The sequence below is a fragment of the Doryrhamphus excisus genome, linkage group LG19 (genome assembly GCF_037039965.1).
Source record: "Doryrhamphus excisus strain RoL-2023G ecotype Guam linkage group LG19, RoL_Dexc_Guam_v1.1, whole genome shotgun sequence".
Taxonomy (NCBI): domain Eukaryota; kingdom Metazoa; phylum Chordata; class Actinopteri; order Syngnathiformes; family Syngnathidae; genus Doryrhamphus; species Doryrhamphus excisus.
Window position 1 is genome coordinate 15,702,501 of NC_136375.1, and position 14,329 is coordinate 15,716,829.

The window sequence follows — 14,329 nt, forward strand, 5'->3', positions numbered from 1 at the left end:
GAGACATAGTAAAGAGATGTGGTAGAAAGACATAGTAGAGCGACATGTCGAGAGACATAGTAGTAGAGAGACATAGTAGAGAGACATGTAGAGACATAGTAAAGAGACGTGGTAGAAAGCCATAGTAGAGCGACATGTCGAGAGACATAGAGAGACATAGTAGAGAGACATGTAGAGACATGTAGAGAGACACAGTAGAGAGACATGTAGAGAGACATAGTAGATAGACATAGTAGAGAGACATGTAGAGACATAGTAAAGAGACGTGGTAGAAAGACATAGTAGAGCGACATGTCGAGAGACATAGAGAGACATAGTAGAGAGACATGTAGAGACATGTAGAGAGACACAGTAGAGAGACATGTAGAGAGACATAGTAGATAGACATAGCAGAGAGACATGTAGAGACATAGTAAAGAGACGTGGTAGAAAGACAGTAGAGCGACATGTCGAGAGACATAGAGAAACATAGTAGAGAGACATGTAGAGACATAGTAAAGAGACGTGGTAGAAAGACATAGTAGAGCGACATGTCGAGAGACATAGAGAGACATAGTAGAAAGACATGTAGAGAGACATAGTAGATAGACATAGTAGAGAGACATGTAGAGACATAGTAAAGAGACGTGGTAGAGAGACATAGTAGAGAGACATAGTAGAGAGACATAAGGCACCTGAGATTTTGGTCCGGCACGGTTCATCTTCTTCCTCTTCATCGTCATCTTCCTCGTCATGGTCAAGGCTGATGTCTGTGATGGTCTGTGGACTGACCTGAGACAGCAGCATCACACTCTTCCGTTTCAGAGATTGCTTCTGGCGATTCAACTAAAAGCAGGAGACGTACATCTTCATCAGTCACGCTGAACTTGATGACTCTTGAACAAATTACACTTTGAGGGGGATAAAAAACACATTTCACGTAATTTTATGTCTAGAGGGCTCTAATTATGTTGAAAATATATTTCGACAACTGTAAACAGGTTTTCTATGTCTTATTTTCTCTTATTATGTCTACTATGTTGGATAATAGGAGTGTAAAGGTGACTATAGGGGTGTTGTTTCATGTCTAGAGGGCTCTAATTATGTTAAGAATATATTTAGAAGGATGTAAACAGGTTTTCTATGTCATATTTTATCTTATTATGTCTACCACGTTGGATAATATGAGTGTAAAGGTGACTATAGGGGTGTTGTTTCATGTCTAGAGGGCTCTAATTATGTTAAGAATATATTTAGAAGGATGTAAACAGGTTTTCTATGTCATATTTTATCTCATTATGTCTACCACGTTGGATAATATGAGTGTAAAGGTGACTATAGGGGTGTTGTTTCATGTCTAGAGGGCTCTAATTATGTTAAGAATATATTTAGAAGGATGTAAACAGGTTTTCTATGTCATATTTTATCTTATTATGTCTACCACGTTGGATAATATGAGTTTAAAGGTGACTATAGGGGTGTTGTTTCATGTCTAGAAGGCTCTAATTATGTTAAGAATATATTTAGAAGGATGTAAACAGGTTTTCTATGTCATATTTTATCTTATTATGTCTACCACGTTGGATAATATGAGTGTAAAGGTGACTATAGGGGTGTTATTTCATGTCTAGGGGGCTCTATTGATGTTCATAAGCATATTTAGAAGGCTGTAAACGGGTTTTCTATGTCATATTTTCTCTTCTTACTATATTGGGTAATAGGAGTGTAAAGGTGCCCTTATGGGTTTTATTTCATGTTTAGAGGGCTCTAATAATAAAAAAAAAATGTATGGTGGTAAACTGTTTTTTAGGCTGTAACTATAAAAATGTTAATTTATTAATCAGGAATACTACTTAGCGGTAATTGCCGTTCCCGTGCAAATGTTGGTGATATTAGGAAAGAAATTAGCGTCCAGATGTTTTTCTTCACGCTCTGAACCCTGCACCAACCCAACACATACGTATAGCTGGTAGTGCAAGTTAGTTAGTTAGTTGCCTGCTTCCTGAAGTCAGGTACTTTCTTGGCTACGTTGGCCTTGCCGGGCTTTGTCAGATGTCATCATATTCCAAATGATCCGTGTTTCCAAGGCGAGTGTCAGAGAGTTTTAGTATTAGAGTCAAGAAAAACAGCAGAAAATAAGACATCAGTGTGACTGACGGGGCAGATGAGATGTTTTTCTTTGCTTTTTCCCTGCAATCAGTCATAATGGCAGGACACATGCAAAAGCAATGATCGGGTATTGAAAAACACATCCTATTAGAAGGAAGCACTGCCTCTCCTTTATGCATCATCATTTCTTCAAGTGATTTTGTATTTGCATCAAGCATTTCTTAAAAATATTTTCTGATTGATCAACACGAGGGATGCATACTGCATTACCATAATCAAAGTTCAATCATCTGGGCATCCATATTTATCTAGTCACCGGCTCACCTCTCGGGAAAACAACTATGTAGCCAATGGGAAATCATGCAGATGCAATTTACAATCACATCATTGCAGAAAAGAAAGAAATTGTTAAGAAAACAGAACCTTCACATGGAACCCTGCCTGGTAAGGAGAACCTGAAAGTTGGTTCTAAAGCAAGACGCATTTTTTTATGACTTCTTCATTTGATGATTTGTCCCATTTCCAGCTATGATCACGTTCAATATTCACGTTTAATACGCATGCAAATGTACTCGCTGTGGATTATTTCCAGTCTTATTTGATTTTTATGGAACAAAGCGGGAGCTACCATTTACCATCATTCATGCATTCCAGAAGGTTCCGCTCCAACTGGAACGTACGCTAACCCAATTCATTTCCCCATGAGAAATAATAGGAATCCAATTCATCCCTTCCGCAGAGCCAAAAACATTAACACAAAACACCTTTTCCTGGAGGATCTTCAAGCCTGATCAACAAGGAAATCCACTGAAAGCCTATTTACAAAACAATATATTCATAAAAAAAAACTATTGTACACTGGTCACTATTTGTCTTACTGTCATGTTGGCTGAGACACACAAGCACCAGTCTTGATCAACAGGCTTTTCTCGCAGCTTTCAATCAACGGAATAAAGTTGCAAGTTTTTATTTTCTCTGATTATGTCTACTATATTGGGTAATAGGAGAGTAATTGTGACTATAGGGGTGTTATTTAATGTCTAGAGGGCTCTAATCATGTTAAAAAGTGTATTTAGAAGGTGACGTACAGGTTTGCTATGTTTTATTTTCTCTCATTCTGTCTGCTATATTGGGTAATAGGAATGTGAATGTGACTATAGGGGTGTTATTTCATGTCTAGAGGGCTCTAATCGTGTTAAGCAGCCTATTTAGAAGGTGGTAAACATGCATATTATGTCGTATGTGTCTTATTTTCTCTTATTACATCTACTACATCGGATAATATATGTGTAAAAGTGATTTTAGGGTTGTTATTTCATGTCTAGAGGGCTCTAATCATGTTAAACAGCCTATTTAGAAGGTGGTAAACAGGCATATTATGTCTTATATGTCTTATTTTCTCTTATTACATCGATTATATTGGATAATAGGTGTGTAAAAGTGACTATAGGGTTGTTATTTCATGTCTAGAGGGCTCTAATCATGTTAAACAGCCTATTTAGAAGGTGGTAAACGTGCATATTATGTCTGATATGTCTTATTTTCTCTTATTACATCAATTATATTGGATAATAGGTGTGTAAAAGTGACTATAGGGTTGTTATTTCATGTCTAGAGGGATCTAATCGTATTAAATAGCCTATTTAGAAGGTGGTAAACATGCATATTATGTCTGATATGTCTTATTTTCTCTTATTACATTGATTATATTGGATAATAGGTGTGTAAAAGTGACTATAGGGTTGTTATTTCATGTCTAGAGGGATCTAATTGTATTAAACAGCCTATTTAGAAGGTGGTAAACATGCATATTATGTCTGATATGTCTTATTTTCTCTTATTACATCGATTATATTGGATAATAGGTGTGTAAAAGTGACTATAGGGTTGTTATTTCATGTCCAGATGGCTCTAATCATGTTAAACAGCAGATTTAGAAAGTGTCATTTCATGTCTAGAGGGCTGTAGTGATGTTATGTCCACTGTAGTAGGAGTGTAAAGGTGACTCTAGGGGTGTTATTTCACATCTGGAGGGCTCTAATTGATGTTAAAAGGCGTATATAAAAGGGTTTTCTCCGCCATCTAACTAAGGAAATATGCCATGTGTAAATAAGAAACGTACTTGCTGGAAAAGGACTTATAAAGGACATGAAGTAAGGAAGCAAAGAACCACCATAAAGGAGCGATACGGAGGAGGTAAAGGCCCTGCTTCGTTCTTGTACAAGTTGGATGTTTAAAGTTGTCAAAAAGAGCTGAAGTAGACGGCAAGGTAAAGTAGGAGAGCAATGAAAGGAGCCAAATCAATGAGGTGCATTTGGTAAAGCAAGAAAAAAGGCCTAAAGGACAATTTTCACCACCAATTGTTCCTCCCTGCAACTTCCCAACATGTGTATGAATGTGGTGGACTAGAAGAGCTTTTGTCCAAGAAGTGAATGAGAAATGATTATAGTGATAAGTTCAGCCATAGAAAGCTCCAAAGCACTAACTATGTCCCAGGCTCCATCACGCTCAAATAACAACACTTTTTTTTTTTTTTTTAGCAAGGACTCCAAAATTGTGTTCTCTATCAAAAGAATTGAAAGCAATTTCTGACACAATCCACACAAGGACAGATGGAGGACCAAAAGAGCACAAATGCCTGGATTGGAGCAGAAAACCACATGGATGCAGCAGCAAAGTCATGGAAGTACTTGCTGCTGCTGCTGCTGCTGCTGTTGGATTCCTTTTCCGAATGTTTTCATCCATACATCACTTTCCTCCACTCCTCTTTGGTCGCACATTTTAAACTGAAGACTGCACGTGTACCTTGGAGGCCAGGGCTTCGGCGCTTTCTCTGCACGTTCTCTCAATCGCCAGCTTCTCCTGAATGGCAGCCACCTCTTCAATCACCAGCCTGGCAACTGAGAAAGGAAGCATGCCTTAAGTCACGTCAGTAAAGGAGCAGCCTACTAGTTTCTTTCTTCATGAGAAACAATGAGGCCATACATAGAGATACCAACCAGGTGACCGACATGTGTGGCCGACACGCTAACCACCAGACCACCGTGCATGTGCATTTCATTTCTTCTGTTCAACTTGCATGTCATAAAGTTCCATCAAAAATAAACAGGATGCGTATGCTTTCTAATTTTGCCTGCCATCCATAATCCTTAAGCGAGACATGAACACACAACGTTCTTTTTTCTGTGTTCTGAAGATATAAAAACAGGTAAAAAGAGGCACCTCGCTAATGCATGTAAAAGGACACACCTATTCTACCTCCAAAAAGTACCAACAAGATGTAATTTGCATTTCATTATGCTAGGTGGTTAGCGAGCTAGCGTTACTAACATGCTAACACACGTGTAGTGACATTTTCATAACTAAACATATAAACACTTACCACTATTATGCTATGTGTTAGCATGCTAATGTTAGCATTTATAGCTTGGTAATCTTAGCATAGTAGCATTTTTAGCCATTTTCATTATTCATTTCATTATTCCATTTTGCACTATTATGCTAGGTGTTACCATTGCTGGCGTGCTAACTTTAGCATCGTAGCCTTTTTCACCGTTTTTCATAGGTAGACTATTTATAAACACTTAGCACTATTATGCTAGGTGTTACCATTGCTGGCATGCTACATTAGCATTGTAGCCTTTTTTGCCGTTTTTTATAGGTAGACTATTTATAAACACTTAGCACTATTATGCTAGGTGTTACCATTGCTGGCATGCTAACATTAGCATCGTAGCCTTTTTCACCGGTTTTCATAGGTAGACTATTTATAAACACTTAGCACTATTATGCTAGGTGTTACCATTGCTGGCATGCTAACATTAGCATCGTAGCTTTTTTTCGCCATTTTTCATAGGTAGACTATTTATAAACACTTAGCACTATTATGCTAGGTGTTACCATTGCTGGCATGCTAACATTAGCATTGTAGCCTTTTCGCCGTTTTTCATATGTAGACTATTTATAAACACTTAGCACTATTATGCTAGGTGTTACCATTGCTGGCATGCTAACATTAGCATCGTAGCCTTTTTCGCCGTTTTTCATATGTAGACTATTTATAAACACTTAGCACTATTATGCTAGGTGTTACCATTGCTGGCATGCTAACATTAGCATCATAGCCTTTTTCGCCGTTTTTCATATGTAGACTATTTATAAACACTTAGCACTATTATGCTAGGTGTTACCATTGCTGGCATGCTAACATTAGCATTGTAGCCTTTTTCGCCATTTTTCATATGTAGACTATTTATAAACACTTAGCAGTATTATGCTAGGTGTTACCATACCATTAGCATCGTAGCCTTTTTTGCCGTTTTTCATAGGTAGACTATTTATAAACACTTAGCACTATTATGCTAGGTGTTACCATTGCTGGCATGCTAACATTAGCATTGTAGCCTTTTCGCCGTTTTTCATAGGTAGACTATTTATAAACACTTAGCACTATTATGCTAAGTGGTACCATTGCTGTCATGCTAACATTAGCATTGTAGCCTTTGACCAAAACCACAAAAAATGTGGGTGCTTTTTAATAGCGGCCTTTCTAGGCCCCACAGGCCTCTTTTTATCTGTTTTTATATCTTTAGAACCCACAGAAAAGAGAAAGAGGTGCGTTGGTGTCTCACAAAAGGACATTTTTGTGCACTTTTCCGCAAAGAACTGCTTCAGGTAGTTTTTCCAAAGAAGCGATTTGTCAGCCATGTTGGATAACACGTAAAGCACAGCCAACGTGAAGCAAAGAAGAACAAAAAGAGTATTATCACGTAATCATGCTTTTGAAACGTATCGGGGTGAAGCAACACAAAAATGTACAATGACTTGCGTTGACGTGCTGCACGCCGATTGTCCACGCAGGTCCAATGTTGGGCTGATTCCACTTTAGCGAAGACGGAATGGAAAAAGGGCAGGATGTGAAAAGATGGAGCAAATAGTTTGTTTGTAAGGATGACAGTGACAGACAGTGTGAATAAAATCCAGCATTTGTGCAGCCCAAACACATATTGTGTTTGACTTCCACATTAATAGAGGCTGCCTGGCCATGCCAAGCAGCTGCATATTAGGAGCTATTACGTGATTTCATAGCTCTTAGAAAATTGCTCCTATTCACAACAAAACGGCTGGAGGTGGGGATGGCGGCTTGGTGAGTTGCGGTTGGAGAAGAGGACAAAAAGCGGCGAGCACCCAATCATGCCTTTTGAATTGGTGATGGCAAGGTTGATGACAACATGACCATTGTGTTCTAATGATAACACCACAAAGGCATCTGCCCCCCCTCATCAAGGCTTCACATTGGCTGCACATACGATTTCATTCACTGCTCTGTTGGCGGCGCTGATACCATTATGCGGCACGTCAGCGCCGGCTAATCACTGTCTTTCCTCCCAGAAGGATGAATAAAAAGAGACAAAAGAGCAGGGAAGAACACAGATGGAGTGATGATGATGATGATGATGGGGATGCCAAAACTCACAATTAGACCTGCCATATTTGATGTGTCAGGCGCCCCGTGGACTTCATCACTTCGTGTTTGTTTACATGGCTACCGGCAATTATAATGAACATGTCATTAAGTTCAAGGCGAGCGCTGGAAGAAAGGATGGAGTGGCCACGGCATTACGGAGAAAAGCGGCGCTGACAAAGAAGGGGATAGTAAGTGTTATGAAATGTTTGATGTGGAGGATGGAGAGTGCACGGGTATCGCGCGCCGGCGCTCTTCATCAAGGTTTAATTAGGTGTCAGCGTGCCTGCGGTTCATTGCTATTGTACCCAAACACAATCTTTCATTAGTTAAGTGGCGGGGTGATCCTTTAGGGGCGCTCTGTGCTGGCCCTGATTGCATCTTCAACCAGACTCCACGAGTCACCTGCAATTTATCACCGCGCTGGATGCCCGCGCATTCGCCGCATTCGCTCGAAAAGCGTCTTAGTTTGGACTTTTTCTCCAAAGATGGGCCATTTCTTCACATTTCATTCAGCCTAACTTGGTAATCGTAACCGTAAATATTAGTCCCACGCTTATTTACATATTTAGATTGCTCATTTTAGCAGGCTAGCAATGCTGAAATGCTAACATTAGCATGCTAACACCGAGCATAATAGTGGTGTCTGGTTATAAAAATGCTGCGATGCTAATGTTGGCATGTTAACATTGCTAACATGTTACCGTAACATTAGCATACTAACATTTTATCTATTTTCATGGGTGGAACTATATATAAGCGCTCCACACTAAGTGTCAGCATGCTAATGTTAGCATGTTAACATTATTAACATGCATAAACATGTTAACATTACCAACATGCATACTAGCATTTTATCTATTTTCATGGGTAGAACTATATATAAGCGCTCCACACTAAGTGTCAGCATGCTAATGTTAGCATGTTAACATTATTAACATGCATAAACATGTTAACATTACCAACATGCATACTAGCATTTTATCTATTTTCATGGGTAAAACTATATATAAGCGCTCCACACTAAGTGTCAGCATGCTAATGTTAGCATGTTAACATTATTAACATGCATAAACATGTTAACATTACCAACATGCATACTAGCATTTTATCTATTTTCATGGGTAGAACTATATATAAGCATTCCACACTAAGTGTCAGCATGCTAATGTTAGCATGTTAACATTATTAACATGCATAAACATGTTAACATTACCAACATGCATACTAGCATTTTATCTATTTTCATGGGTGGAACTATATATAAGCGCTCCACACTAAGTGTCAGCATGCTAATGTTAGCATGTTAACATTATTAACATGCATAAACATGTTAACATTACCAACATGCATACTAGCATTTTATCTATTTTCATGGGTAGAACTATATATAAGCGCTCCACACTAAGTGTCAGCATGCTAATGTTAGCATGTTAACATTATTAACATGCATAAACATGTTAACATTACCAACATGCATACTAGCATTTTATCTATTTTCATGGGTAGAACTATATATAAGCGCTCCACACTAAGTGTCAGCATGCTAATGTTAGCATGTTAACATTATTAACATGCATAAACATGTTAACATTACCAACATGCATACTAACATTTTATCTATTTTCATGGGTAGAACTATATATAAGCGCTCCACACTAAGTGTCAGCATGCTAATGTTAGAATGTTAACATTATTAACATGCATAAACATGTTAACATTACCAACATGCATACTAGCATTTTATCTATTTTCATGGGTAGAACTATATATAAGCGCTCCACACTACCATGCTAGGTGTCAGCATGCTAATGTTAGCATGTTAACATTACTAACATGCATATGAGCACTTTATCTATTTTCATGGGTAGAACTCTGTACGGCATAAGCACTTCCCGTCACCATGCTAGGTGTTAGTATGCTAATGTTAGCATGTTAACATTGTTAACATGCATGAACATATTAACATTACTAACATGCATACTAGCATTTTACCTATTTTTATGGGTAGAACTACTATATAGCATAAGCACTTCGTGAGACCATGCTAGGTGTTAGCATGCTAATGTTAGCATGTTAACATTACTAACATGTATACTCGCATTTTATCCATTTTCATGGGTTTGGATATATATAAGCACTTAGCGCTACCATACTACGTAGGTGTTAGCATGCTAATGTTAGCACGTTAACATTACTAACATACATACTCGCATTTTATCCATTTTCATGGGTTTGCACTTTGCGCTACCATGCTAGCTGTTAGCATGCTAATGTTAACATGTTAGTAATGTTAACATTAGACTATATTTAAACTATTTGGACTGATCTTTCAAACCTACCAAAAGGAAGATTACGCTGCCGTCTTGTGGCCTTGTGGCCGTTTTTACAACTGTACCATCCATTATTTCTTTATTGTGCAGTTGTGTTATCACCTTTTTTTTTGCATGCCTCGCAAAAAAACCATAAAAGATGAATAAATATAATATAATGCCTTTGGTGCTGGGCGTTTGGGTTGAAAAAAAAACATAAATACGTTTTAAGTTTCATTTTAAAAGTATCAAGTATTAAGTTATGTTGTCATTGACTAACATTTACATTTGTTTAATGATCTGAAACATTGAAGTGTGACAAACATGCAAAAAAAAAGGGGGGGGCAAACACTTTTGTCCGTCACATTTCATTCACATATAAGAATCATTGTTACCATCTGAACCATCTGACAGCTGTCATTCAAGGAAATATACAAGAAAATGTAAACACACCTTGATGGAATTCCTGGAGCCTTTTCATAGCCTCATCTCTTTCCTCCTGCATGGCCTTACACTGGAACACACACACACACACACACACACACACACACCATCATGCTACATTGGAACTGCTGTACACTACATAATATTTACTTGATGTGCTTTATGTGAACAACAATATAAACAACACAAAAAACGGTCGTTTTACAGGAAAATAACATTTTTTTTTTTAAATTCTTTCTACTCAGTCTAATGTCTAGGCCGGGGGCGTCACTCGGTTCTGAGGACAGGGGGGGGCTTAGCACCCTGGAGAAGCACAGGATATGAATGAATGTAGTAGACCAGGGGTGGGCAAACTTTTTGACTGGCGGGCCGCATTGATATGACAAAATTTACGAGGGGGGGGGGGGGGGGGGGGGGCAGACTATATATTTTACACGTAACAGTCCACCTGGTATTATTGTATCTGTAAAATTGTCATGCAATCTGCTATTATTATATTATTTTATATTTACTATATTTAAATATTAAAAAAATAATAAAATATTATAATAATTACAATAAAATTAAAATAATTATTATATTATTATTATGTAAAATATGCAAATATAACAATAATATTATATATAATTAATATAATAATTAACATATAATAATTATAATAATTATAATAATCTAATAATCTAATAATAATAATAATTATTATTATTATGTGCTTGTGTCCCTTTTTTCAGGAGCACTTTGTAAACAACAGACCATGTCAAAAAAGGAAATTGATAAAACCATCAAAAGGTTGGCTCAGGCCATGATGCCAGGTTGTATGTTGAGGTTAAATGAAATACTTTGGAAAGATTGGGCGGGCCGTATTCAAACACTTGGCGGGCCGGATGTGGCCCCCGGGCCGTAGTTTGCCCACCCCTGTAGTAGACATTTAAAAAAATCCCCCAAAATCCCAAAAAACAAATAAGGAACAAGAAGCGGAATATAAGTTTCCCACTTTTGTACAGATTTAGTAGAGATACTTAATAGTTTTAGGCCACCATTAAATGTACACAAGTACACACAATTATACACAAGCTCTGCAAACATTCTGTCCAGTGGACAGTCATCAATGATATCATAATCATTATTATATTATTCATTAGCCTATTATTATTACTACTGCTATTAGGCTAGTATTAGCCTACTTTTGCCCTATTATATAAAATTTGTCAGAGATTTTTTTTGTAAAAAAAAAAAAAAAAAAAAAATCAATAAAAAAAATATAAAAACGAATCTTAAATAGGCCTAATGCGCATATGCAATTAAATGACTTGCACTGTCCAGCCCTGTAAAGAAAGTATGTAAAGATTATTTACCTCCATGCTTGCTGCCTGGTGCTTCTTTTGCAGGCGCTCATATTCTTGCAGCGCTGTTAAAGTCGAGTAAAGCATGTCAAAGCATTTCAAGCCCACATCCATGTACCCATTCATATATTTGAAGAGCTTGCAACCAAAAGGCGCTAAATCCATTTTGACTGATTTCGAGAAAATCAATGATTTTTAATTACGCACATATCAATCTATTTGGTCATCAAGTCTATATTGCAAATGAAAGAGCTATCAATATAGGTCATAAAAATGCATGCTATAAAAATCCTGCACACACCATGTATTTTATATATTTAAAAAAAAAAAATTCGGATTTAGCGCCTTTTGGCTGAAATGATGGATTTAGCGCCTTTTGGCTGAAATAAATTTGAAGTCACCTTTAACTTCTTCAATGGCATTGTTGTAAAAGAATGTAAGGTGTTTTAATGTCCTATGCTAATAAAATAATCACAACACAGAAGCCAATCTCAACATACAATACAAAATTATTATTAATTAAATTAATAAAAATTTGAAAAAATAATGTTTCTCATGAAAGTTGGAGGTGTCAAGGTAGAGACATGCCTTTTATGGCGTAAAAAAAACCTTCCATGTTACAGAATACTGTAAAAACACAATTTGTGTTCTCCTGAATTGCATAACATACTGTAACTATCATACGTGTACTTAATGTACACAAACAAAACAGGATGCGCGCTGATACCGGCTTTCTGTATGTGCAGTGCCAATTGTATTCTTCTCTCTGATTGGTCAGATTATCAATAGATGGGGAACTTGGGCCAATCAGAATAAAGAATAAAAAAAGGGATTTAGCTCCTTTTGGTTGAAATCTGAAATGGAAATAGCGCCTTTTGGTTGAAAGCATACATTTCATATCACTTTTTTTCATATTTTTTAAAATGATTTCAAGACCAAAATATGTGATTTGAATACACATGACAGATGTCTATTAAACTTATGAAAAACATGCAACTTAGTGAAAATTGGATTTAGCGCCTTTTGGTTGCAAGCTCTTCATATACAGACCCGATCCAAAGCTTAAGACCAGATGAAAAGTAGCTAGAATTGACCTTTTGCACATATGGATCTTGATGAGGTTAGTAGAGCTAAAAAAAAAAAGTCATTTATTTATAATTATTATTATTATTTAGAATAGTCTTTTTATCAGCTGATCAAAAGTTTAAGACCATCGCTCAAAAAAATGAGAAAAACCTCCAAAGCAGAAGGAAAAAAATGTCTCAGTAATGAGTAGCTCCACCGTTCTTGTTCATCACTTCAAAACTGGCTTTGGGCATGTTGATGGGAGCGTTTCCACGAGGCTTTTGGGAATATTGCTTTTCATAAACTTCCCTTGCCATGCATCCCCAAATGCATCTCTATGGGATGTCAATCAGGGGACTATGCGGGATTGTCCAAAAGAGTGATGTTATTCTCCCTGAAGTAGTCCTTGGTCAAGCCTTGAAGAACACTTGAAGAACACAGCTGGTACCACACAGACCAGGGTCTTCAGTCATGAGGGATGCCCGCCTGTGCATGTAACCGCCAGCCGTTTGACGACCCCGCACCGCCTAAAAAAAAGCACCCCGGATCATAACGAGTTGGGGTCCATTATGTGCCAGGTCGGAAACATCTCAGGTGGGATCTCTCAGAAACGTTGGAAGCCATGTAGACCATCAAGGTTCAAGTCATGTTTGAAGTCTAAACAGGCAGTTTTGTGGCCTTGAAGGGGACATGGTCTTTTCATTTGATTTTTGTTTTTGAAAACCCTTTTCCCGCAGATGCCGTCTGATGTCTGCACCAGTAAGGGTCTTCATTTGGGTCAAGGACCGCCCTGTGTCCTGACGGACAGCCCATCGGATCTTCCGACTCAACGCAGGTATCGTTTTTTTGGTCTACCGCTTGACTTTTTTGTTTCAAAAATGTAGAACGACCGAATTACTGCGTCCAATGGCATGCCACCAAGTTCAAGAAGAGAATGCTTCTTAGCTTTAGGGCATGACCATGTCAAGGTCTGACAGAAAATACGAATTTTGAGCTTTTGTGGTCTTTAACTTTTGATAAGGTTTTAATATTCATTTTATTTTGACAATATGCAGAAGGAAAAAGAAAAGGCCCCTGGTACTACCCTGCTGTACGCCGGGGCTGTCCCACATAGTACTACAGTACTACCACGTACTGTACATAGAAGCAATGATGCAGTATTGCTAAACCCATCAAAATAATGCATCAAACTTCAATGGAAACAGCACACTCACACTCAACTACATGTTGTATTTTGCTCTAGTAATATACTACTACTTGTACGCATACTAGTAACGTACTACAGTAACATGCTAGAGTACTGTATCGTGCATATGCCAGGTTAGAATAGAATTTTGTACACTGTATTGCATCATACTGTATATGAATGAACACAGATTATGAATATGTGAGTAGATGACACGTACAATCTTACCTTTCTTCGTCAAATCATCGATGCTATTCTTCCTAGCAAGATCCTCCCGATCCATAACCTTGTGGCAAAAACACAAGACAGGAAGTAGTCACGCTCCTTCAACATACCTTCGACACTTTTCGAGGAAACGCGAGACAGGTGCAAAGTCCGGTGACACCCAAACGCACCACACGCAGTGTTCCAAGTCAAGTACAAAAAA

The 14,329-nt window shown here is 37.7% G+C and overlaps 1 protein-coding gene across 1 annotated transcript in view; it reads right to left on the minus strand.

Annotated features, from left to right (window-relative positions):
* The window catches only part of shtn1 (shootin 1), a 26,728-nt gene extending 12,495 nt beyond the window's left edge, over positions 1-14,233 (minus strand). The window contains exons 1-5 of the mRNA XM_078799259.1: positions 14,131-14,233; positions 11,664-11,716; positions 10,318-10,378; positions 4,894-4,988; positions 675-825 (exon numbers count right to left, since the gene is read on the minus strand). Coding sequence (XP_078655385.1) covers positions 675-825; positions 4,894-4,988; positions 10,318-10,378; positions 11,664-11,716; positions 14,131-14,185 — 415 coding nt within the window. The 5' untranslated portion in view covers positions 14,186-14,233. The remainder of the gene's footprint in view (positions 1-674; positions 826-4,893; positions 4,989-10,317; positions 10,379-11,663; positions 11,717-14,130) is intronic.
* Positions 14,234-14,329: the final 96 nt, after the last annotated feature.